Source organism: Schistocerca nitens, chromosome 3, assembly GCF_023898315.1.
Source record: "Schistocerca nitens isolate TAMUIC-IGC-003100 chromosome 3, iqSchNite1.1, whole genome shotgun sequence".
Classification (NCBI taxonomy): Eukaryota; Metazoa; Arthropoda; class Insecta; order Orthoptera; family Acrididae; genus Schistocerca; species Schistocerca nitens.
The window spans coordinates 928,946,383-928,969,673 of NC_064616.1; the positions used below are offsets into that span (position 1 = coordinate 928,946,383).

General features: G+C 38.4%; 1 protein-coding gene across 1 annotated transcript in view; it reads left to right on the top strand.

Annotated features, from left to right (window-relative positions):
* The window catches only part of LOC126249494 (solute carrier family 22 member 7-like), a 136,323-nt gene that overhangs the window by 51,264 nt on the left and 61,768 nt on the right, over nt 1-23,291 (top strand). Inside the window, exon 4 of the mRNA XM_049951146.1 lies at nt 14,882-15,050. Within this exon, the coding sequence (XP_049807103.1) occupies nt 14,882-15,050 (169 nt within the window). The remainder of the gene's footprint in view (nt 1-14,881; nt 15,051-23,291) is intronic.

The window sequence follows — 23,291 nt, forward strand, 5'->3', positions numbered from 1 at the left end:
GCTAAGCAGCCAGGTCAGTTTTAATCACTGTGGGCAAAGCGAGCATGTTTAATAGTTCTGCTGCAGGTTGCTGACTGCCATTTTTAGACACATTGTAAATCAAGAGGTTGTGATTAGGCTAGAACATGTATGGAAATTCAGGAGTACAAAATGCATTGTCTGCCACAGTTCAGGCAATGGTCATTTAAAATTAGCTGTGGACAGAGCATCTCGTGTTCCCACCATACCTGGTGGCAGCAGCTTCCAACATTGCTCTGTGTTTAATGAACAGCATTTGAGCAATTGTGAAATGGCCCACCATGGCTGCATGTTGCCTTTAACTGAGCAGTAGCGGATGGGGCAACACTGTAGCATCAAGTGATACATGGCAACTATCAAGTAATTTTAAATGAACTATAAATATATTCTGGTCACAAGGACTTGACTACTTGTCGCAGAGGATGCTGGGAGTGTTATTTGTCAGTAGAAGTCAGAATTAATCATTTTAGGAGCAGTTACCAACCTATGCAATCTAGCAGAAGATGGAATTCCATTATTACTAGCACACATTTGTTATATACATTGAAGAGCAGAAAATAACTGGTGTGCAGAAGAAAAAAAAATTAAATAAATTATTGTATCTATTGGAGCAAGCTGTGCAGCCTGCAGCTGCATACAAGAGTCATAGCTGCAGAACTATAAAGAGAATTCTGCAGTCTGGCTGTAATAATAGAGTACTGTACTGCATTTGAAGATGACTGTCTCTGTAACCTGCCAACACAAACCCTTGTTACTTCTGTGTGTAATTTATACCATAGCTACAGATTGGTACAAGATGGACCCATCAGTGGGTTGCCAGCCCTGGCCAACAAACTCTCCCCACTTGTGCCTGAGATAAGCTGCCTTCTTTCCATAATAGATGATTTGTGCCGTACTTCTCATTTGTACTCAAAAAAATATTAGTAGGCCTATAATGCTTTGCCATACGTATGCAACCTGTAAAAAGAACGAACTCGTGAAACAGCATGTTCTGAGTCATAACTTGTAAGCATGGGATGTTGTTAAAGTCATTAAGTGTGGCGCCCCAAAGGTTTATCTTTACCAGGATTATCATACATCTTTCACTACACACGTGTAATAAAAAATTAATATATAAAGGAGAAGACAGAATCCAGCATGGCAAATCAAGGGCATCAAACAACTAAATTACAAAAACACGAATTATTAAATTAAGTACTGGTATTTAACTAAGGGACAGGTGCAAACCAATGTTAGAACACACCATTGGAAATTACAAATGATTTGTGCACTTATACCATTCAAAGAGATGATGAGCAAAATACAAATTCATTTCACTGGCAGTTTTTTCAAATTTGTTCAGAAACTTTCTCTTGTTTTGTTGGTAATGTAACTTGGTATTCCCTCTGACTCATTTGTTATCAAGTCTTCGAAGGAAGCACTTGAAATATGAAATCACAACTTCCAGAAATGGATGGCTCCAGTATGCCTAAGTCAATACATTTGAGTGTCTATACATGAGGTGCGTATGGGACCTGCAGATAGCACATTGAAATGCTGAAACTGGTGTTTTTGTTGTGTTGTGGTGATCAGTCCTGAGACTGGTTTGATGCAGCTCTCCATGCTACTCTATCCTGTGCAAGCTTCTTCATCTCCCAGTACTTACTGCAACCTACATGCTTCTGAATCTGTTTAATGTATTCATCTCTTGGTCTCCCTCTATGATTTTACCCTCCACGCTGCCCTCCAATGCTAAATTTGTGATCCCTTGAAGCCGCAGAACATGTCCTACCAACCGGTCCCTCCTTCTTGTCAAGTTGTGCCACAAACTCCTCTTCTCCCCAATTCTATTCAATACCTCCTCATTAGTTATGTGATCTTCCCATCTAATCTTCAGCATTATTCTGTAGCACCACATTTCGAAAGCTTCTATTCTCTTCTTGTCCAAACTATTTATCGTCCATGTTTCACTTTCATACATGGCTACACTCCATACAAATACTTTCAGAAAAGACTTCCTGACACTTAAATCTATACTCGATGTTAACAAATTTCTCTTCTTCAGAAACACTTTCCTTGCCATTGCCAGTCTACATTTTATATCCTCTCTACTTCGACCATCATCAGGTATTTTGCTCCCCAAATATCAAAACTCCTTTACTACTTTAAGTGTCTCATTTCCTAATCTAATTCCCTCAGCATGACCCGACTTAATTCGACTACATTCCATTATCCTCGTTTTACTTTTGTTGATGTTCCTCTTATATCCTCCTTTCAAGACACTGTCCATTCCATTCAACTGCTCTTCCAAGTCCTTTGCTGTCTCTGACAGAATTACAATGTCATCGGTGAACCTCAAAGTTTTTATTTCTTCTCCATGGATTATATTACCTACTCTGAATTTTTCTTTTGTTTCCTTTACTGCTTGCTCAATATACAGATTGAATAACATCAGGGAGAGGCTACAACCCTGTCTCACTCCCTTCCCAACCGCTGCTTCCCTTTCATGTCCCTCGACTCTTATAACTGCCATCTGGTTTCTGTACAAATTGTAAATAGCCTTTCGCTCCCTGCATTTTACCCCTGCCACTTTCAGAATTTGAAAGAGAGTATTCCAGTCAGCATTGTCAAAAACCTTCTCTAAGTCTACAAATGCTATAAACATAGGTTTGCCTTTCCTTAATCTTTCTTCTAAGATAAGTCGTAAGGTCAGTATTGCCTCACGTGTTCCAATATTTCTATGGAATCCAAACTGATCTTCCCCAAGGTCAGCTTCTACTAGTTTTTCCATTCGTCTGTAAAGAATTTGTGTTAGTATTTTCGGCTGTGGCTTATTAAACTGATTGTTCAATATTTTTCACATCTGTCAACACCTGCTTTCTTTGGGATTGGAATTATTATATTCTTCTTGAAGTCTGAGGGTATTTCGCCTGTCTCATACATCTTGCTCACCAGATGGTAGAGTTTTGTCAGGACTGGCTCTCCCAAGGCCATCAGTAGTTCTAATGGCATGTTGTCTACTCCCGGGGCCTTGTTTCAACTCAGGTCTTTCAGTGCTCTGTCAAACTCTTCACGCAGTATTGTATCTCCCATTTCGTCTTCATCTACATTCTCTTCCATTTCCAGAATATTGTCCTCGAGTACGTCGCCCTTGTATAGACCCTCTATATACTCCTGCCACCTTTCTGCTTTCCCTTCTTTGCTTAGAACTGGGTTTCCATCTGAGCTCAAGATATTCATACAAGTGGTTCTCTTTTCTGCAAAGGTCTCTTTAATTTTCCTGTAGGCAGTATCTATCTTACCCTTAGTGAGATAAGCCTCTACATCCTTACATTTGTCCTCTAGCCATCCCTGCTTAGCCATTTTGCACTTCCTGTTGATCTCATTTTTGAGACGTTTGTATTCCTTTTTGCCTGCTTCACTTACTGCATTTTTATATTTTCTCCTTTCATCAATTAAATTCAATATTTCTTCTGTTACCCAAGGATTTCTACTAGCCCTCGTCTTTTTACCTACTTGATCCTCTGTTGCCTTCACTACTTCATCCCTCAGAGCTACCCATTTTTCTTCTACTGTATTTCTTTCCCGCATTTGTGACAATTGCTCCCTTATGCTCTCCCTGAAACTCTGTACAACCTCTGGTTTAATCAGTTTGTCCAGGTCCCATCTCCTTAAATTCCTGCCTTTTTGCAGTTTCTTCAGTTTTAATCTACAGTTCATAACCAATAGATTGTGGTCAGAGTCCACATCTGCCCCTGGAAATGTCTTACAATTTAAAACCTGGTTCCTAAATCTCTGTCTTACCATTATATAATCTATCTGATACCTTTTAGTATCTCCAGGCTTCTTCCATGTATACAACCTTCTTTCATGATTCTTGAACCAAGTGTTAGCTATGATTAAGTTATGCTCTGCGCATAATTCTACCAGACGGCCTCCTATTTCATTTCTTAGCCCCAATCCATATTCACCTACTATGTTTCCTTCTCTCTTTTCCTACTGACGAATTCCAGTCACCCATCACTATTAAATTTTCGTCTCCCTTCACTACCTGAATAATTTCTTTTATCTCATCATATATTTCATCACTTTCTTCATCATCTCCAGAGCTAGTTGGCATATAAACTTGTACTACTGTAGTAGGTGTGGGCTTCGTGTCTATCTTGGCCACAATAATGCGTTCACTATGCTGTTTGTAGTAGCTTACCCGTATTCCTATTTTTTTTATTCATTATTAAACCTACTCCTGCATTACCCCTATTTGAAACTGGTACTGAAAATAAAATAATTGCAAGGCTATTTGGCAATTTTCCATATAAAAAATCATTCATCATTAGTTTGTTATTGTTACTATTATTCATTCACTAATGGGAGCTTTCCTATCCCTATTATCAGCCAACACACATTACCAGTGGACCTGGAAGAATAGAGTATTGGATGTTTCGAAATGTAGAATAAGCACATTTATCTTGGCATCTCATTTCTAGAACAATAGGAAAAGTCCAATAGGAAAATATGACAATAAGAGGCTGGTGAAACAGGCTCTACTGCAACAGTTTCTTCTGATTTAGCCCAATGGTGACAAGTAAACTCTTCTCATATTGTATTACACAACAGCCAAATATATAGTATGGACTCTGCCACTGCTACAGATACCTACAAATTTGTTACCACCACTATGGGTTACCATTGGCTCAGCTGCTGATTACAGTGTCGCAGTTGTAAATGGAAAACTATGTTTGATAATTTTGTTCTGCTGCTGTTCAATTGAGTTACGCCAATGGATAAATTAAGGTCTCTTCTTGCTTTTATTTCCACAGCTATGTAAACTTACATGAAAATTCTGGGCAATCATGTGTGAGTTTCATTTTTCATAAGCCATCTCACAACCTTGATCCAGTACCTCATGGGAGCAGGTATAATGGTCTGCCATTTGAATACCAAGCAACAACACACAAAAAAAGTCACTGGAAAGATTCAAAGGAGCAATCAGTGTCATGGATTTGGATTCTTTTCATCACTTAGGGAATAAACAAGAAGTATAAATTACAAAAGCAATGAACAAGCTAGTTGGTATGCTTTATATGTGTAGATCTCAATCTGAAAAACATATGAAGGTGAAAAATAGGTTCTGTGTTAATTAACATAAATTTCAGTTTCTTCTCTTCTGAACCCTGAAATGAATTGACTACCACATGGCATCAAATAATTATTCAACTATATTTCTTCTTGTTTTCATCCCCACTTCTGCATTCTGGTAGCCATGAAAATCTGTTTGCCTACATCACAAGAATATACGTAGACACAGTCAATTTCAAGGTGCAAAGTGTTGTATGCTGAATGAGGGGCAAATGTATTAGCTTTGCTACCTCTGCAATGAAATGAAATAATGCCAGCATTAACAACACCCTTTCACATTTGAAAGCACAAAAAAAATTATTAATTTGAGATGAAATTTAATTGAATGCCTTCAACATAGGTAGACTGAAAGGCGATGTTAGAAAATATTGGCAGATAACACTGCATAAAGAACCTTATGCACTCCTGTCAGCCCTCTGAGAGCTAGTATAAGATGGGCACAACAACCACTTTATGATATTGCTACCCTTAGCCCAGTAAAGAATTGCCAACATTGCTGCAAATATTTGGAAACCCTGTAACAATGCATTTACTTCTGCATGTGGCCGTGAATTGGTCCACTAAATTCATTCTTTTTCCACTTTCATGACTCATGCTACATAATCCTCATGGAAGGTGAGACACTGAGAGAGAAAATTTAATTTTTGTATTCCAGGAATTGTGTGCTTCATATAAAGAATAACTGTTTTTATCTTTAACATAGTGTTATCAGGCTCAGTGACCAATATTGTGATGAGAGAGACCTACTCCCAACAGCATCTTCGTTAGCTCAGGTGTTCCACACACATCTTGTGATGCAAGGACAGTGTGAGTTGTCAGTTCTAATTGCGGCGAAGACCAGTTCACCCTAGGTTATTATTTTCCGTTTTATTGAATGGTGCTGCAAATTACTAGAGGAAATTCCTTAGCAAAATGTGAAGAAAATCTTTACACATTAAGTCTTCTGACAAACTTGACTCACTAAGCAGTGTTAATAGTCATAGATGTCTTCTTTGTGAATGCCAGGCTTCTTCGTTATACAAACACCTCTGAAGAATTTTGACTCAACCGGCAATTATATGAATTTCAGTTTTGTTCATCACGTGGTATCCACATGTCAGGGGAATAATTATGAAGTGAATATCATTTCTGCTAGCTAAATCTGTCTTATAGAAATTAGGCAACCCTGTAGACATTTTCTAACACTAGAATTAGCAACTCCCTTCCACTCTACAAGTGGGAAATTTTTTGTGGAGCATCACTCATAAACAGTGAAGCATTTTATGCTCTCCAAAGTCATGATCGGTAGCTGACACTTTTAACAAAGGGTCAGGCATCACAGCACTGCCATGGTAGCCACTGCCAGGTAGTAGCAAATGGGTCCAGAGAACTCTAGTGCATGTGGCATTCAAATGCAGATTATCTATGTGATGCCTGTTCTTTTGGACTGAAAATTTATGCTGGACCGGGATTCAAACCTGCGTCTTCTGCTTACTAGGCAGATGCTCTGACCACTGAGCCATGCAGACACAGTGGTCATCACTCCTGCATGAAATTCCCCAGCACACCTCCTGTCAGAAACAAATTCTCAATTTATCCACACACTACTAATGTAGAGCCTCTTGCCATTATTCTCATTACTTGCAGAGTTTTGCCAGTTCCCGTAAGAGTTTGAGCCTGGCGTGGTATCTGCTCTGAAGAGATCATTGGCAATCCTCACCTTAATTGCATTTGTATTATATATATATAACTGAGACAATGACCACTGTGTCCAGATGGCTTAGTCGTCAGAGCATCTGTCTAGAAGCCAGGAGACCTGGGTTTGAATTCCCGCACAGCACAAATTTTCAGCTTTCCCCAATGATTTAAATCAATACCCATTTGCAGCCAATATCTGTGATTCATTTTTGTCCTAAAGGCAGATCATCTGCCAATAAATCTTTTGTGGGCAACAAACAGTTTTCACTGCAAAACGTTGCATTCAGACAATGCACAATTTACCACTAGACTGTGGTCGTAGGCAGAGCATAACAGCTAGAATAGAATACAAGATTTTCTGCAGGAACTGCCAAAGTCTACAGTGTTGGCAGATTGTGAAAATAGCCAGACTTAGCTAACCATCAGCCTGGCCATCTTATTTGTTCAGTGTGACAATCAGCATGGATTTAGATTCTGTAGTGACTGGCCACCAGCCAGGTTTTATGTCAAAGTGCATTCACCAAAATAATGTAATAAAGCAGGCTACTTTCTGCAAATCAACTTTTTACTGAATATCAAACCCATCAATGCACAAAAGTCAGAATACTTGTTTGTAACTTAATAAAATAATTTTCAAAGTGAATTTACAGTCCAGCACCTCATGCCAACTTCCATCTTGTTACTTGATAACATACAGACTCCAACTACTTTTTTATTATTCTATTGTTACACAAGTTTCACTTGCTATCAACACAATCGATTTTTCAAAACTAAAGAGACACAGACAATTAATATTTCACAAACCAAAGCATTTTTTATTAGTTTTGTCATTTTGAATAATTTTAGATAAGTGTGATCATAATACTGCATCAAAGGATTCATAATGTGAATTTATTGTGAATCATTAGTAGTGTATTTTCATGTTCTATGGATCACTTTCATGATAAATTGCAATTATATGGAATGAGTCATTTTAAGTTTGCATCACAAATAGTTTTGTAAATCCATCCACATGCTGGTCATATATAAAGAAGGCATACAGATAAGAGTTAGTAATTCCAACCCACCACCTTTTACACAATACAATAATAGAAATTCTTCATCTACATCTACATCTACATCTACATTCATACTCCGCAAGCCACCCAACGGTGTGTGGCGGAGGGCACTTTACGTGCCCCTGTCATTACCTCCCTTTCCTGTTCCAGTCGCGTATGGTTCGCGGGAAGAACGACTGTCTGAAAGCCTCCGTGCGCGCTCTAATCTCTCTAATTTTACATTCGTGATCTCCTCGGGAGGTATAAGTAGGGGGAAGCAATATACTCGATACCTCATCCAGAAATGCACCCTCTCGAAACCTGGCGAGCAAGCTACACCGCGATGCAGAGCGCCTCTCTTCCAGAGTCTGCCACTTGAGTTTGCTAAACATCTCCGTAACGCTATCACGGTTACCAAATAACCCTGTGACGAAACGCGCCGCTCTTCTTTGGATCTTCTCTATCTCCTCCATCAACCCGATCTGGTACGGATCCCACACTGATGAGCAATACTCAAGTATAGGTCGAACGAGTGTTTTGTAAGCCACCTCCTTTGTTGATGGACTACATTTTCTAAGCACTCTCCCAATGAATCTCAACCTGGCACCCGCCTTACCAACAATTAATTTTATATGATCATTCCACTTCAAATCGTTCCGCACGCATACTCCCAGATATTTTACAGAAGTAACTGCTACCAGTGTTTGTTCCGCTATCATATAATCATACAATAAAGGATCCTTCTTTCTATGTATTCGCAATACATTACATTTGTCTATGTTAAGGGACAGTTGCCACTCCCTGCACCAAGCGCCTATCCGCTGCAGATCTTCCTGCATTTCGCTACAATTTTCTAATGCTACAACTTCTCTGTATACTACAGCTTCATCCGCGAAAAGCCGCATGGAACTTCCGACACTATCTACTAGGTCATTTATATATATTGTGAAAAGCAATGGTCCCATAACACTCCCCTGTGGCACGCCAGAGGTTATTTTAACGTCTGTAGATGTCTCTCCATTGATAACAACATGCTGTGTTCTGTTTGCTAAAAACTCTTCAATCCAGCCACACAGCTGGTCTGATATTCCGTAGGCTCTTACTTTGTTTATCAGGCGACAGTGTGGAACTGTATCGAACGCCTTCCGGAAGTCAAGAAAAATAGCATCTACCTGGGAGCCTGTATCTAATATTTTCTGGGTCTCATGAACAAATAACGCGAGTTGTGTCTCACACGATCGCTGTTTCCGGAATCCATGTTGATTCCTACATAGTAGATTCTGGGTTTCCAAAAATACCATGATACTCGAGCAAAAAACATGTTCTAAAATTCTACAACAGATCGACGTCAGAGATATAGGTCTATAGTTTTGCGCATCTGCTCGACGACCCTTCTTGAAGACTGGGACTACCTGTGCTCTTTTCCAATCATTTGGAACCCTCCGTTCCTCTAGAGACTTGCGGTACACGGCTGTTAGAAGGGGGGCAAGTTCTTTCACGTACTCTGTGTAGAATCGAATTGGTATCCCGTCAGGTCCAGTGGACTTTCCTCTGTTGAGTGATTTCAGTTGCTTTTCTATTCCTTGGACACTTATTTCGATGTCAGCCATTTTTTCGTTTGTGCGAGGATTTAGAGAAGGAACTGCAGTGCGGTCTTCCTCTGTGAAACAGCTTTGGAAAAAGGTGTTTAGTATTTCAGCTTTACGTGTGTCGTCCTCTGTTTCAATGCCATCATCATCCCGGAGTGTCTGGATATGCTGTTTCGAGCCACTTACTGATTTAACGTAAGACCAGAACTTCCTAGGATTTTCTGTCAAGTCTGTACAATAGAATTTTACTTTCGAATTCACTGAACGCTTCTCGCATAGCCCTCCTTACGCTAACTTTGACATCGCTTAGCTTCTGTTTGTCTGAGAGGTTTTGGCTGCGTTTAAACTTGGAGTGAAGCTCTCTTTGCTTTCGCAGTAGTTTCCTAACTTTGTTGTTGTACCGCGGTGGGTTTTTCCCGTCCCTCACAGTTTTACTCGGCACGTACCTGTCTAAAACGCATTTTACGATTGCCTTGAACTTTTTCCATAAACACTCAACATTGTCAGTGTCGGAACAGAAATTTTCGTTTTGATCTGTTAGGTAGTCTGAAATCTGCCTTCTATTACTCTTGCTAAACAGATAATAGATACCTATTCTATGGAATAGAAGTTTGTTTTCAAATTTTATTTTGCTATCTGTCAGATTTTTTGCATCACTGGGTAAGTGATCAAAGATTTTAGTTGCAGCGGGGTGCATCCCTTTTTGTGCTAAATACAACCTTAATGTGCAGTAATGAATGTAACTTTTTATTCTGGTATTGTAATTATGTACATCATTGTTCCCTTTGAGCTGCTATAGAGTATTTACGAGAAACATCATGAGGGAATAAATATACTGCAAAGCAGTAGTCAGAATGCCCATCTCCTTAAACAAGATGATTGTGGGTGAGCACCACATATTATTCTTACAGCACATTTTTGAACAACAAAGACTTATTTTCTTAAAGATGAGTTACCACAGAATATTGTATGATATGACATTATTGAATGAAAATATTCAAAATATATAAGCATACTGATTTGTCTCTCCTCATGATTTTAAGTGATTCTGAGTGCAAACGTGGCAGAACTGAGTCATTTTAGCAGTTCCAAAAACTACCTTTTCTAGTTTAAATTTGCATCAGTATGGACACCAAATAATTCTGAAGTTTCCACCCTTTTATTATTTCCTTACCATGTGCTACACTTATCATTAGTGTAGTACCTCCAGATGTGCAGAACTAAATATGTTGTGTATTTCTAAAATTAAGGGTAGATCATTCACATAAAATCAGTGAATTATACTTTTAAGGACATTGTTTGCCATTTTTTCTGTTTCTGTATGTATGAATGCATGAATTGATTACAACACTACTGTCATATGCTAAAAGAACTATTTTTCCTTGTTGTACACTAAGGAACATTGAAAATATCACTGAAAAAGGTGTGCAATTGATTGAAATTAAATTTATTAGACTTAATTATACAGATGAGAGATTCACTTGATCCCAAAATCAAGACAAGTAAACAAAGACAGTGAGTACAAGCAGAAAAATACAGTGTAACATCAATAATATGTTGGACCACCTTGTGCTGCAATACATGCCATAACATGGTCTGGCATTGAGTTGATTAGATATGTAATATCATTCTAAGACAGGTTGATCCACAAATCTTGAACAGCCACCTCCAAATCATGCACAGAGAGATACTGTCACATCTGGCATTTCAGCTGGTTCCACTCATGTTAAGTCTGGAAAGCAGACCGGTCATGGAAGAGTTGGAAGTCTTGAGCAACTTGAGCTGTATGCAGACAAGCATTATCTTGCTGGAAATGTGCCCCTGGAGTCCATGCAGGGAAGACCCCACATGGGGCCAAATAATGTCATCAACATAACAATGACCCAGTAAGGTTCCACATACTAAAATTAGAGGGGACTGGCTATCATATGATATAGCACCCCACACCATTAATTTAACTGTGGATGGTGTGGCATGCAACAGAATGGGTGGAACTGTACTGTTCAGCAGGTTGCCTCCATACTTTTATGCAGGTATCACATACCCAAAACAAACAAGGTCTCACGGTACTTATCTGCAAAGTTTCATGTTTACACTTTTCTTCTCTCTAGATGTGCTGTTTTCAATGTTCCTAAGTGTTTATTAGATGGCAGATTGTTTAAATAAATGAAGAACAATAGCAGGCCAAGAACTGAGCCTTAGGGAACTTCATATGTGATTCCTCCCCAATCAAAATCATGTCCCAAGACTACATAAGTTGAATTATTAAGTACAACTTTCTGCTTTCTTTTGGTTGGATGTGACATCATCCTTTGGTTGGCTATACCATCAATGTAAATGGCATTCCCAGAAAAACAACACTTCTGAAAGCCAAAATGTGGTTTACTGAGGATATTATTGTTGCTCAGCTGAGAAACTATTGTAGAATTAATTACAGTCTCAAAAATTTTGAAAAATGATTTAAGTAGTAAAACAGGTTGTTAGTTATTGAAATCTTTCCTATCACCTTTCTTAAAGATGGGTTTAACAGCATATTTGTCTCTCTGGAAAAATGCCTTGACTTGCTGATGCATTATATATTTCTTACAAGATTAGGCTTATTGTATTGGAAGAAATATTTAGCATTCTGTCTGAAACATCATAAAATTCCGATGAGCTTTTATTTTTAAATGAATATATAATTTCCTAATTTATGAAGAAGAAGTTGGAGACACATTCTCATGATAAAATTTTCTGAGAGTTGCTTTTTCAACATATTGTTGTTCTGTACTTTCCAAAAAAAGGAGGTGTGTTGAGCAGTTTCAATAAAAAGTCTGTTAATACGTAGATTCCTAGACTCTTGTGATCAGATAATGTATATTATGATTGTTGTTTCACTTTACAATAATACTTACAAACTTGCCTCCTATTTCTTTTGATCTGTGTTCTGATTGAACTGTCTAGTGTTTCTGTCTTCCTGTTTGCATATATTAATCAAGATGAATAAATCTTTGTTATTAAACTGAAAGATATAATATTTATTTGTTGGATTTTCTCTTGGCATTTTCAAATATTTCTTAGTATTCAGGTTGTAGATCAGATACTAATTCATTTATTCATTTTTAAGAGACTAATATTTGTTTTTATTGTCCTTAATAAGTTCATACCATATTTAACTGCTATTGTTTTTACTAAAAGACACACCTCACAGAAACAGGAGACACAGCACATGAGCTACAAGAATGAAAAAATTGGAATTAATTATGCAGTGTCTAACAAATATTAAAACTGATAAGTAATTACATAAGAATTTAAAAGTCTCTAAAATTAATACAATTGTAAGAACACTAAGACAAATATTGCAATTGACTATGACATTTCAAATAAATTCATTATCTAGTGACAATTACTGTCAGAGACAGTAGAAGGCCAAAGATGAACAGTTCTAATCTTTTACACCACTTCAGTAGAGGGGACAGAGTTAGAAGTAAAGATCAGTTAAGAGAAAAAGTGGAAAGAATTATGCACTTAATAAATAGAAAATAAGGATAAATGAGTGGCAGTGGAAAAATAAAAATAGAAGTAAGTAAAAGAATAAAAATTATAAAAATAATATACACTGAAGAGCCAAAGAAACTGATACTCCTGTTTAATGTCATGTAACACTCCCACGAGCATGCAGAAGTGCCACAACATGAAATGGCATGGATTTGACAAATGTCTGAAGTAGTGCTGGAAGGAATTTACACCATGAATCCTGCAGGGCTATCCATAAATCTGTAAGAGTATGAGGGCCTGGAGATCTCTTCTGAACATTTTGCAAGGCATCCCAGATATGCTCAATAATGTTCATGTCTGGGGAATTTGGTGGCCAGCAGAAGTGTTTAAATTCAGAAGAGAGTTCCTGGAGACACTCTGTAGCAATTTTGGATGTGTGGGGTGTCCCATTGTCCTACTGGAATTGCCCAAGTCTGTTGGAATTCGCAATGGACATGAATGGATGCAGGTGATCAGACAGGATGGTTACATACACGTCACATGTCAGAGTTGTATCTAGACATATCAAGAACCCCTTATCACTCCAACTGGACCTGCCCCACACCATTACAGAGCCTCCACCAGCTTTAACAGTCCCCTGCTGACATGAAGGGTCCATGGATTTATGAGGTTGCTCCATACCTATACACGTCCATCTACTCAATACAATTTAAAATGAGACTCGTCTGACCAAGCAACATGTTTCCAGTTACCAACAGTCCAAAGTCATTGTTGATAGGCCCAGGCAAGGCATAAATCTTTGTGTTGTGCAGTCATCAAGGTTACACAAATGGGGCTTCAGCTCTGAATGGTCATATTGATGATGTTTCATTGAGTGGTTCACACACTGACTCTTGTTGATGTCCCAGCATTGAAATCTGCAGCAATTTGTAGATGCGTTGCACTTCTGCCACGCTGAATGGTTCTCTTCAGTCATGATTGGTCCTGTTCTTGAAGGATCTTTATCCGGCCTAATTGATATTGGAGATTTGATGTTTTACCAGATGCCTGATATTCACGGTACTCTCATGAAATGGTCGTATGGGAAAATACCCACTTCATTGCTACCTCAGAGATGCTGCATCCCATTGCTCATGTGCTGTTTATAGCACCATGTACAAACTAACTTATATCCAGATGACCTGCCATTGTAGCAGCAGCAACTGATCTAACAATGCTGCCAGACAACTGTTGTGTTATATAGGTGCTGACAACTGCAGCATTGTATTCTGTCTGTTTACATATATCTGTATTTGAATATGCATGCCTGTACCAGTTTCTTTGATGCTTCAGTGTACAGTCATGAGAAGGTATAAAAATAAAATAAAAATAAATTAGTAAATGACGAAGTAAGTAATTTAGAAAAATTATTTATTTCTAACATGTGAGTTTTTGTCACAGGATCATTATTACTTGCATTATTACTTTATTTTTCTATTATTTTATTTATCTATACGTTTCTTTTTCCTCTCACTATCTGTTCTCCTGGCTTTCTGTTCCTTAACTGCATTATTCTTCCCTCTTGGCATTACTTTTTGTGTTTTAATCTGTCTTATTTCTCAATCCATCTCTTCCAGCATGTCTGACTGAATCTGGCATAGCACCCACAGATGTTTAATTATTGACCTCCTGCTTTCTCTGATACTTTCTCCTTCATATTTACCACATTTTATCTGAGTATTCTGTGTGCTCCCACAGCCATATCCCACAAAAATTCCATTTTTAATCTTCACTAATACACCTTTCCCCCCTGAAGAAAGGAGTAGTAATTGTGTCACCTGATAAAGAGTATTTACCAGGTTTTATGTTTCCCACTAATTTTAATGACTTTCTCAGTTGAATTTTCACTATAACATTATTTTTTGCCTTATAGATGATTTAGTTATGGTTTACTTAACATTAAACTCTCTATTTTCTTTGTTTCAGGAATAGAATTATGTGGCGTCAAGCATCGATCAGCCAACAACTTTAGATCGTCTCTCTGTTTTGCTTTTGGATTTATCACCATAATATTGCTAGCTTGGCTTTTGAGAAACTGGATTTATTTCATACTTATTACAGCAGTTTTGAGCTGCATCCCATTATTGTTTGTCAGGTAACGTTAAAAGTTTGTAAAATAGAAATTTATTTCCTAATATTCTGTTAAACAAGCAGAACATTGAGAAGTGGTTATGAAAATTGGGAATATGTTGATAAATGGAAAACAAAGAAGAATGCAAAATACCATCAGATTATGTTCATTACTTAAGAATGAACGCCGGCCGCGGTGGTCTCGCGGTTCTAGGCGCGCAGTCCGGAACCGCGCGACTGCTACGGTCGCAGGTTCGAATCCTGCCTCGGGCATGGATGTGTGTGATGTCCTTAGGTTAGTTAGGTTTAACTAGTTCTAAGTTCTAGGGGACTGATGACCTAAGATGTTAAGTCCCATAGTGCTCAGAGCCATTTGAACCATTTTTTAAAGAATGCACCTAAAAATTGTGGTTATGCTGGACCAGTTCTCGAACCCAGATTTTCCGCTTGTCGCAGGGGGTTGCCTTAACCACTGTGGCTATCTGAGAATATGCCAATATGTCAATTTGTCCTGGTGTCTATTCTCCGTTTTGCTCACGCTATGTTACCGTGATTCCCATGTGGGATAAGATAATGTTTCCTTTCATCATTGCCTTGCTGTAGCATGAAATACTGCAGTGTTGTGTCTGAGGCAGTGTGTTGATGATCAACAGCAGCATTCAGTTAATAATGGACTTATCAATTGGGATTATGGTTTTGCATCAGCTGTAGAATATTTCAAAACAAGTGTAAATATTTGCCAGAGCAGGACTCAAACCCAGACTTCCTGCTTGTCATGAGCTGTTGCCTTAACCATTTCAGCTCTCTGGTCATGCTTCCAGCAGCAGCCCGATCTCCATTTGTCCTACTGTATTCCACAAACCATTCATAAACTTGACTTTTAGAGTTGACAGTGTAAAGTCTAGGTGCTTTATCATAAAGAAAAGTGAGAAAGTATCTTTACCCATGCAAACCATGAATTGAATGAGTCCCATTCATATCAGTATGAATAATCTCTAATGTTTATTGTGTTTTGCTTCTATTGTTTTGAAACTGTAAAATTTGCATTTTATTTTCAGTAGAAATGTTACTTCATAAACTTTGATTCTATATTGGTTGGCAATCCACCTCCTAACTGATGTTTACACAACACATTCAGATTGTTAAAATTTACATTTCCAAGTATATGATGCTATTTCTGCTTTGCTGACATAGTATCCTTACTACCCACACTATTTACATTAATCTCTTTCTTATAAATTCTACTTGTCATTTTGTACAACCTATCTTCTTTCAAAACACTCACAAGTAAATTATTGTCCTTAAAAAAAAATCAGATATTGCCTGCATAATAATTTTGTTTTTCAGCCACTTTAGCATAACTAATCGATTTTCTTTGATGTAAAATACATTATAAACTGGGAAATAACTAGCCGTGTCTCCTGTTTTTGTATCTTCCAGAACTTTACAATCCATATAACTTACATCCACAGAGTCTTTTAAAGTTACGCACTCAGAAACAGAATTGTCATTATTAGCAATGCGATTTGTGCAACCTCTGTCTAATAACCAATTAATGTGTACATTGTTACCTGGCTCAACATTATTACATGTCACTGTAGGTTGTACGTCTGTTACAAAGCTGCTTATGCTTTTTTTGTTCTCCTGATATCCTCTGTGTCTTTGATGATGTCCACCTCTGGAATGACACTGTTTACTTCAACCACATGACCAGCTGTTTTTATCCCCACTACCCTGCTTACTTGGCTCAGATTGCCAACTACCACATGTCCATGAATCTCTGCTTGTTCCTGCTGGCACATGTTCCTCTTGAAATGTCGTGGTTTGACACATCCATAACATAACTGCTTCTGGTAACTTAAACTGGTTTCCTTTTCATCACGAAATGCGTTGGATTTTGTATCCTCACTTCCATTCTTGCCTTTTAAATCAAACACTTTAATTTTGCTTTTAACATACAATTCTGTTTGATTTGTTCCCGGGTTTGATTCCCGGCGGGGTCAGGGATTTGCTCTGCTTCGTGATGACTGGGTGTTGTGTGATGTCCTTAGGTTAGTTATGTTTAAGTAGTTCTAAGTTCTAGGGGACTGATGACCATATATGTTAACTCCCATAGTGCTCAGAGCCATTTGGACCATTTTGATCTTCTTTTTTTGAAACATTGATCAAGTCCATGATTTATCTCAAAGATTCTGGCAAGTTCTCAGGTTGTTGTTTAACTTCTCCCTTTCTGCTACTTTTTTGCACTCTAATTTTAGTTCATTCACTTTTTTCTCAAAAATAATGAAGAGTATTGCCATATAAGAATTGTCTTTAAATCTCAGTTTGTCCAATTTGTTTCTGCAAGCAGTTTGCAGTGCAGTCAATTCCTCTGAGTATAATTTGTTGAACTTTCTCATTATTTCAAATGCAGTTTCCTTATCTCTCATGAATTCTAGTTGCTCGTTTGAAATTGCTCCACATATGTACTTCATTGCAGTCACATTTTCTTCTTCCCAAGTATCCTCCTTGTCCATGCTTGTTTTTACTCTTGAAAACATTGTATAACATTTCGTCATTTTCACATACTTGATTTGCTGTTTCCCATTTCCATAATCTTCTCTACCAAACACTGATATCTTGGTGTCAGCTACATCCAGTTTTGCAAAACAAACTTTTTGCATTACAGATTTCTTTTTTAGATCATAGCTTATCACTTCATTTTTGAATAAAAATTTCCTTTTTATTAAACAACTGTACTCTGCTACCTATTAATAGTATTTGTTAAATAAAAGTTAAATACAATGTACATCTCTCTTTCTAATGTGAACTCATAAATGGCAAGGAACTGACTGATTGTTTTGTGTCTGTGTGTATATCCCTCTTGATATTGTTGATACTAGCAATATAAATGTACCACATTCCAACACATTTAATGGCTTATGATGGTTCTGACCTTGCTGCTAATACTGCTCACGAGCCATTGCACAGTCCACAAATCGCCCTCCCCCCCCCACCCTCCACCCCCAGAGCATAACTTATTGCTCCTATTTGTCTGTGCTGCCCTACCAATCCTAGTGGCTTGTTGTGCTACCTTTGCAAAGTCTATATTCATCAATGTACATTTAGTATTCCAGGTGATATCATTAACCTTATACTCAAAGTAAGTATGCTGATTATTTTGTACCTCACATTACATGTCTGGCTGAGGAATAAACAGAATTTAAATAAAAGTTAATCTAAATGACAAAAAATGCACTTAAAACTAAATTATGCTATTTATCCCTATTGTATTCACAATATTACACTCTACATGCAAATAATTATTATGGTTTTATTTAATGTAGCAACCAAAATTGTTACTGGCCTCACTCGTTTGGCACTATGGCCAGAATTAATCATATATATGCTACTTATTCTCATCATTAATTAAGTATAATGTTTGATTCATGCCTCATGCTTCAGTTAAAGGGGGTATCAACCATAGTATATTTGCTGCAAGGTTGTGTTGCACACACATATTATTGTGGATGACTTTCTTGTCTTTCATCTGAGTTATCACTGGTTTCCCTACATGCAGGGTTTTTGGAGTGCAGATGAAATCTTAGTCATGCTGCACTCATCACATTGATGTGGTGAAATTGGTGTGCTTGTATTATTTGTATAATTTATTCCATACGTTTACAGATAGAAGTAATTTTGTTACTCCCAAGATGTGCCATTTTCTGTGGAAAGGTGCCACATTGGCATTTATCTTTGGGAGTTCCCAGTCTCTTAATCATCACTCTTCAGTCCTTTGACTGTTGTACTAGGGAGGATAGACTCTGCTCATGCCAACAGAGTGTTCTTCACCCATTAAAGTTTTCACAGCCCTGTTGGCACTGAAGCGTAAGTGTAATCTCACAGGCTCATGCAAGAATTTTTTAAAAATTAATACATAATCTTTAAATACAAATCACTTGCATTTTTGATAATAGCATAAAAGACAGGAGTTGTTGGCAATACTTCTACAGAGTTAGAAATAGAATTATTTTGTTTAACTATCAGCTGTGCATTCTTTAAACAGCTTTGATACTGGGTTCCACTTTTGTGGGTGGATTTACAAGCAAACATATTTAACCAATGTTTTCTAACAAAGCCAACCAAAATTGCTTTAGAAAAGATTTTGTGTTTGAAATATTTTACTAACAGGATTTCCCATTAATGGTTCAAATGTGTTTACATCCTACTAATTTTACAACCTCTGTTTCTTATAAGAACCTTATTTTTGCATATTAATATTCCCTATACTATGAAATTTTGGAAGTATTCAAAGTTTCTTTTCTGGGCTGCAGAATGAGGTACTAGTATATTTTAAGTGCAGATGGTTCTTCTGGATTTTAAATACTGAATATTTTCTCACGTACCAGTACATAGAAAGAGTGCCACAAGACAAATTGCCTATTGTGACAACCCATGGGAAAATTGTACAAGTACCACATTTTAAGTACCTGGGAGAAATCATCCAGCCATCAGGGATCAACCTAAAGGCCAATGAGGAAAGAATAAAAAAACTACAGAAAGCATATAAACTCACGTGGAACTATTATAACAAAAAGTCCATATCCATTAACGCAAAATTGAGGCACTACAACACCGTCGTACTTCCGGAGGCACTGTATGCATCTGAAACAACACAAATAGGTGGGCAAACTAAAATCAAAGAAATAGAGAAACAAGAAAGGAAAATTCTCAGGAAAATTTTTGGCCCGATACAAGAGCAAGGAATCTGGAAGAAGAGACCAACATCAGAATTATATAAATACACAGACAAGATTACAGGTACAATAAGGAAAAGAAGAATGCAGTTCTACGGACATATCCACAGGATGAATGAAAACAGAATTTCAAAGCGAATTCTTAAAGTCATCAACTCAGGCAGGGGAAAAACAAAATGGATAAAAGAAGTTGAAGAGGACCTCAGACAAGCACACATAACAGTAAATTATGCAGAAAATAGAACTGAATTCAGGAACATCATCAAAAAACATAAATTTGACACCACAACACAGAAGAGAACAGGATGCAAATGGACAGCGGAGCAAAAGAAACAACACAGTGAACACATGAAGAAAATTTGGGCTCAGAAAAAACATAAACAATCATCATAAAGGAATTCAAGTTCAAACGCTCTCTTAAATGGGAATAATCGAAAATAATAATAATAATAATAATAATAACTGTTGTTTAAGAATTTTTATGCTATTGCAAATACTATGTAGACACTATAGATCAAAATTGAAGAATAGTGTAATGTGTTTATTAGCAGTGATATCAGAAGAAGTAGGGCTGTTCTATCTTCCTCAGTAAATGTTTTTTATTCCTTATCCTTCACTGCAACTTTTGTCTATCAGCAAAAATATTGATAAATTTTGATCTCTACAAGTATTGTCGCATTTTGTGGTTCCTTATAATATATGGCTTGCACTTATTGTTGTGCAGTGTTTATTTTATACATTTTAAAGTTTGAAGGCGAGTCTACTGAACGTATATGGCATGACAGTGGTGATGAGAAATTGGTTACAGCTTCATTTTGTATCTACATTTTACAAAATTACAAGTCTTTTATTTACATTACTACTCACTTTTCTAGAGAAATGATACTTAATGGTATGTTAATACTATTTTATCATGGACCATAAAATTTCTCTAGATTAGTTAATCTATGATTTGATTCATTTATTTTTATTCTTCAAAGCCTTTGTTGTCCTAAATGCTTTGGTTTATCTCTTTCTTTTAAAACTGTGTACCTACATACAGTTTTTGCTTAAGAATCTACCCTTTAAACTTTAGCTAAGATACAAATAAAACATTCATAGCTAGGTATCTAGGGCATCCCAGGAGCAATATGCAACATATTTGGAAACTGTTATTGTGTTTAAAATATTTGAAGCTGAACATCATCAGTTATTGTTTGTGTCATACATATCTCAAAGATGTTTTATAGTACATGCTTATGGACATCAATCTTTATTTTAATTTCATTAATGTCACCATAGTACAATTAGTGTTTGTACACATGGAAACATTCCAGCTGATTATTACAGCTCCACTGAAATATCCAGGGTCATTCGACAGTAACTGTAAGACTTCGTGGGTGTAATGTATACATAAAAATAAAACATTAAATAAAGTTTATTCTGAAATGGCTTTATTTCAGAGTTATGCAACAGATTAGAGATCACAAGTGCACACAAAATTAATTTAGCTCAGAAAGCAAGGACACAAACGGAACTGAAATTCAACTCAACTGTTTACTGAATACAGTGGTGTGCTTGACTTATTACTGCACTCAGAATGTTGCATACTCTGTTCATCTCGTTCTTCACAGTGGCACAGCTATTTTCAGTTGGCTGCTGTAGTTGTGCTATATTCTCAATTCCAGCATCATACGCAAACTAATTGAGATGACACAAAGATAGAAGTCCGGGATGTTAAGTTCCAGAGATCTGGTGGGTCAAGCAACTGGTCCTGCATGACCTACACACTTATTGGGATAAAGAACTTTGACATACTCTCTTGTCTCCTGACTGAAATGAACAGGTACACCATCAACAAAGCAACATCAGTCAATATGCAGGCAAACACGACATACCAATAGCCTCTGCAGGCTCATGATGTTGAGGTGGATGTTCGGGTCAGTTACACCAAACAACACCTTATTATCAGGAGTTCATTTATCCACCTCTTTACACAAACAAGGCTTACAAAGAACTGGATGGTGGAACTGCACAAAGATAATGTTTAGCTTAGTTCAAAGATGATACTCAGATCGATACTGGTGTCGACCTCGAAGAACGGCAGTATGGAGTACTATTGAGTGGCCGGGGGGGGGGGGGGGGGGGTGACTACGGCGTCAGCAGGGGTGGTCAGCAGGAGCTGGACCACGGTCAGCTCAACAGCGTTGTTGGGGAGCTGTTTGGGTAGATGTCATCAAGGAAGGTCCGGTCACTGAACCTGGAAGTCGTTGAAGTGCACCGGGCGTCGTACTGGGTGTTCTGGTCGTGCAGTGACAGGTAGGCCGGCGGTTTGTGGGGGCAACAGAGCGACGACGACAATGTCTCCGGTGGGCATAGCGATCACACGAAGCATGTCCAGGTTGACATCGGGCGAGAGGGAAACACATTTCACCAGGTGGCAGGGAATGGCGGAAGTTGTGTCATTAGCACCGGATGAAGGGAAACACACGATGAACAGTATTATAGATGTGTCGTGGATTATGTCCAGGGGAACAGGCACACACACCTTGAGTGAGGGCACATTCAAGATGGGAGGGGGGGGGGGGGGCATGAGAAACCTCAACAGGGCAAGGCAGGCGAAGGGGGAGAGGTCGAAGGGACTGGCGAAGGGCCTAGCGGCGAGGGCGTGATCGTAGGTAAGCTCGACATGGGGAGCATGGGGTCACTCGATGGAGTGCATGAGACCGCAGTAGAGAGCGAGGTCAGAGGAGAGCTCAACGAATGGAGCAGGAAGTCACTCGACCGAGTGTGTAAGTCCGACGTAGAGGGAGTGGTCGGAGCGTTGTGAGCCACGACAGTGAGTGGCGTGGTCGTGGCCTGAAGGGGGGTAGAAGCGTGCTCGACCTGAGCAGGCTTAAGTCTGTTGGAGAGACTGTAACAGCTGAATCTTTTATCTGGATGTCATAGGTGTTGGCTGAGCGCCATAGAACTAGGTACGGGCCGGTATATGGAGGTTGGAGGGGAGCACGGACAGTGTCATCTCAGAGCATGACGTATTCGTAATTGTCCAGAGATTTCGGGATGTGAACCTTACGGTGGGAGTGGCTGGCAGGCATAGGTTGATGAAGTGGCATCTGACACAGTCCACGAAGGAAGGTAGGTCAGAATGAGGGAGAGAAGCGGAAGGGCTCACAAGTTCACCGGGGAGAACAATGTTCTGGCTGTATAGGAACTCGGCTATTGTGCCCTTGAGGTCTTCCTTATAGATCGCACGAATGCCGAGTAGCACAAGGGGAAGGGCCTCCGTCAGTGGAGAGTCGTGGCATCGAAGAGCCGCCTTCAAATTGCGGTGCAAGCGCTCAACTAGCCCGTTACTTTGCAGGTGATATGCTGTGGTATGGATGCACTGGATGCCGCAGATATTACAAATCTCGTTGAACGGGGCTGACTGAAATTGTCTGCCCTGGTCAGTCGTGATGATAGCTGGACATCTGAAACGCGATAGCCATGACTCGACGAAAGCTCAAGCAACAGTTTCTGCCGTAATATTAGGGAGGGGGACAGCCTCG